Below are 2,759 nucleotides of genomic sequence, written 5' to 3' on the forward strand. Positions count from 1 at the left end.
CACCTGTGCTGACGGGAAAGTTGGGGATGTCCTCGTAACTGAAGGTCTGTTTGTTGGTGACGTCGTCGGCCAGGAGGCTGAGTCCCGAGCCACACACCACGGCGATCTTGGGCCGGTGCCGCGTCCGGCTCAGCAGCCAGTCCGTCGTCAGCTTACAGTCCTCAAACGAGCAGCAGCTGAGATCACGGCAAGCACACAGTCAGTGGACATCAAAAATCAAGCATCTTACACTCACAAGAAAGCTGTTTGTGCTGCTACGTGCGACTCAGCTCACTCACTTCCCATAGTAGCCTACATGTTTTTTAAGAATTTCAGTATTAAATAGCCATCAGAAAAGAAGGCTTTTTATATTTTAGGACAACAACAGTGCCTCTGGTCCTTTCCCCTTGCACTTTGGTGCTCCCTACCAAAAAGCACCTTTGACATATACTGTTGAACTTCAGAGCACTTCTGGACTTTTAGGGATTTTACCGTGCTGGTATGTTAAAACTGCTGAATGCTCACTAGATACACTATAATCACTGATGCGGCTTGATAAGGTAGGAGGAAAATAAGGAACATTTTTCCGTCTGGTCTAGGAATTGAGTGACAATAAATACTAAGGTCCAGAGAAAAAAAAACATGTTCAGGCTAATGGTCGTGGCATTCACTTCATTTATGTATTTGATCAAAATTAGATCCTATAAAGGACAATCAAGATAACTGTGAGCAAATCTCAAGCTTGATTTGTGACCACAGAATCATATTATTTGCTTAATACAGCAACATCATCTTCTGAAGAAATTGCTGTTTGGAAAGAGTTACATATACTGTCGTCAGCAAGAGAACAAGAGCACTCTCCTCTCTACTTAAACACACACTTTTCTGCTATGCGCTGTTTGTTTTACTCTGTAGGATTCACCCTCTCTTTGGAGATTCAGGGGAAATTTCTCTGAGCTCTGTTCTGACGTGTTTTTAAAAAGTAAATTCCGATACACACAGGAAAGGTGTTAAATTCCTTGCGCTATTGGGAGGAGATTTCCCACAGAGGCCAATCAACAGCCGAGCCTGTTTACCATCAAAAACAAAATCACCAACAAAAAAACCTTTGCAAGCAATAACATCACCAACAGGACAGCCAGACCATTTTACTGGGGTTATCAAGTAGGCACCTTCCTTTATCAGTATTTCGTTGAATTAGGTTAATTTCAAAAGAAATATATACATATATATATATATATATTTGTACATTACCATGAATTCTCTTTAGTGTGCATGTTCCCCTCTGTATGCATTCTAAGCAAGATGTGTGATGAGAAAGAGTTGAAGGGGTTTCCAGGCAGTGAATAGATAAGGAGATAGACAGGACAGCTTGCACCTCACGCTTGGTCTGATGTCATTGGTGGAGTTCAGTGTGATAGGGGTGCGTTTATACGATATTTTTCCAGGAAACTGACCTCTACTCAACCAGCAAACTCTGATATCAGCTAAATCAAAGGGACACACTGTCCACATAAGAGAGACCAAAACACATGTTTGCAACTGCAAGTGATTTTTTTATGTTTTAATGAGTAAATAGGGTGTGTTTTTGAACAGTAATGATGCTCAGTAACTTTTCTGCACTCTTTTTGCTGTTCCATCATGTAATGACCTTCCAGATAACAGCTTTTATCTCCTTTGCCCTACCATTGAACTAGAATCCCACACATGTGCCAAACATGATAGACCTGTGGACTGTGATCAGACCATAACTTACAGCCCCATCTGAAGTGCCATTGTTATCTCCCTCATAGATGTAGTTATATCACATTTTGCTATTGCACCATAACAACTACTTTACTACACTTATATATTTAGGTACTACTGTATGTACTTAATAATATTCAATACAAATTTTAAGTTCAGCGTTCATTCTTTATGTTATAGGCAGGAGTTGTATTAAGTACACTGCAATAAGTACACTTGATATGAAGTCAGACAGACAACTTTCTGATTTGTATCATGGATATTACTTTGAATTACCTTCATGTTTGACTTATGCTACATACATATATTCTTGGCCCAACACAGAATAATAGAAATGGAAAGGAACACATCCACATTTAAAACACTATTTGCTGTTTCCATATCAGCAATACAGTGTACACAAATGCAACAAAGGCACCCTGAAAGAAATCCCTTACATCCCATAATACTGCAGGTGTTATGGCACCATTTTCCTCTGTCATTATGCCCATTATATCAAATCAAATCACCTGTTTTGGCAGCTCCAGCGTAATTTTGGGTTAATCCATGCAGCGGCCAGGCAGCAGGTGATTACATAAATGTGTAATAATCCCCAAATTGAGTGGCCTTATGCTCCTGCTGGCCCTGCTGCACAGGGGTTAGTGGACTGTGCATCGTGGCATACAGATCCTGACCGACACCTCTGGGTAGTAATGTGCTTGGCAGGACCTGTATCCATTATCGAACAGTGCTTGGCGCCACAATGAAAGCTAATCACACTGTGTTTTATGAAGTCTATAAAACACCACCCCTCCCCCTTTACACCATCCCCTTACCCCACACATACGCTTTGTATAACACTGGGCTATATGTCACGACAGAAGTGTTTTTTTTTTTTTTTCTGAAACGTATAAGGTCTCCTCTGGTCAAAGTTTTAAATTACAGATCACAGCTTTCACAGGGGGAGATGTGTGGCTGAGAACCAATGGAGTGGAGGACAGGACAGTTGAGTCCAAGGTAACACATGTGTTGGAGACAGAGGTAAATGGAGGGTG

General features: G+C 41.1%; 1 protein-coding gene across 1 annotated transcript in view; it reads right to left on the bottom strand.

Moving 5' to 3' along the window:
- The window catches only part of pnp4b (purine nucleoside phosphorylase 4b), a 12,537-nt gene extending 11,281 nt beyond the window's left edge, over window positions 1-1,256 (bottom strand). The window contains exons 1-2 of the mRNA XM_076279461.1: window positions 1,234-1,256; window positions 4-176 (exon numbers count right to left, since the gene is read on the bottom strand). Coding sequence (XP_076135576.1) covers window positions 4-176; window positions 1,234-1,256 — 196 coding nt within the window. The remainder of the gene's footprint in view (window positions 1-3; window positions 177-1,233) is intronic.
- Between the last annotated feature and the right edge of the window lie 1,503 nt (window positions 1,257-2,759).

Source organism: Alosa pseudoharengus, unplaced genomic scaffold, assembly GCF_046254945.1.
Source record: "Alosa pseudoharengus isolate Yale_2024_CS ecotype anadromous, Long Island Sound unplaced genomic scaffold, YU_APseudo_1.1 YU_APseudo_1.1_scf_12, whole genome shotgun sequence".
Classification (NCBI taxonomy): domain Eukaryota; kingdom Metazoa; phylum Chordata; class Actinopteri; order Clupeiformes; family Clupeidae; genus Alosa; species Alosa pseudoharengus.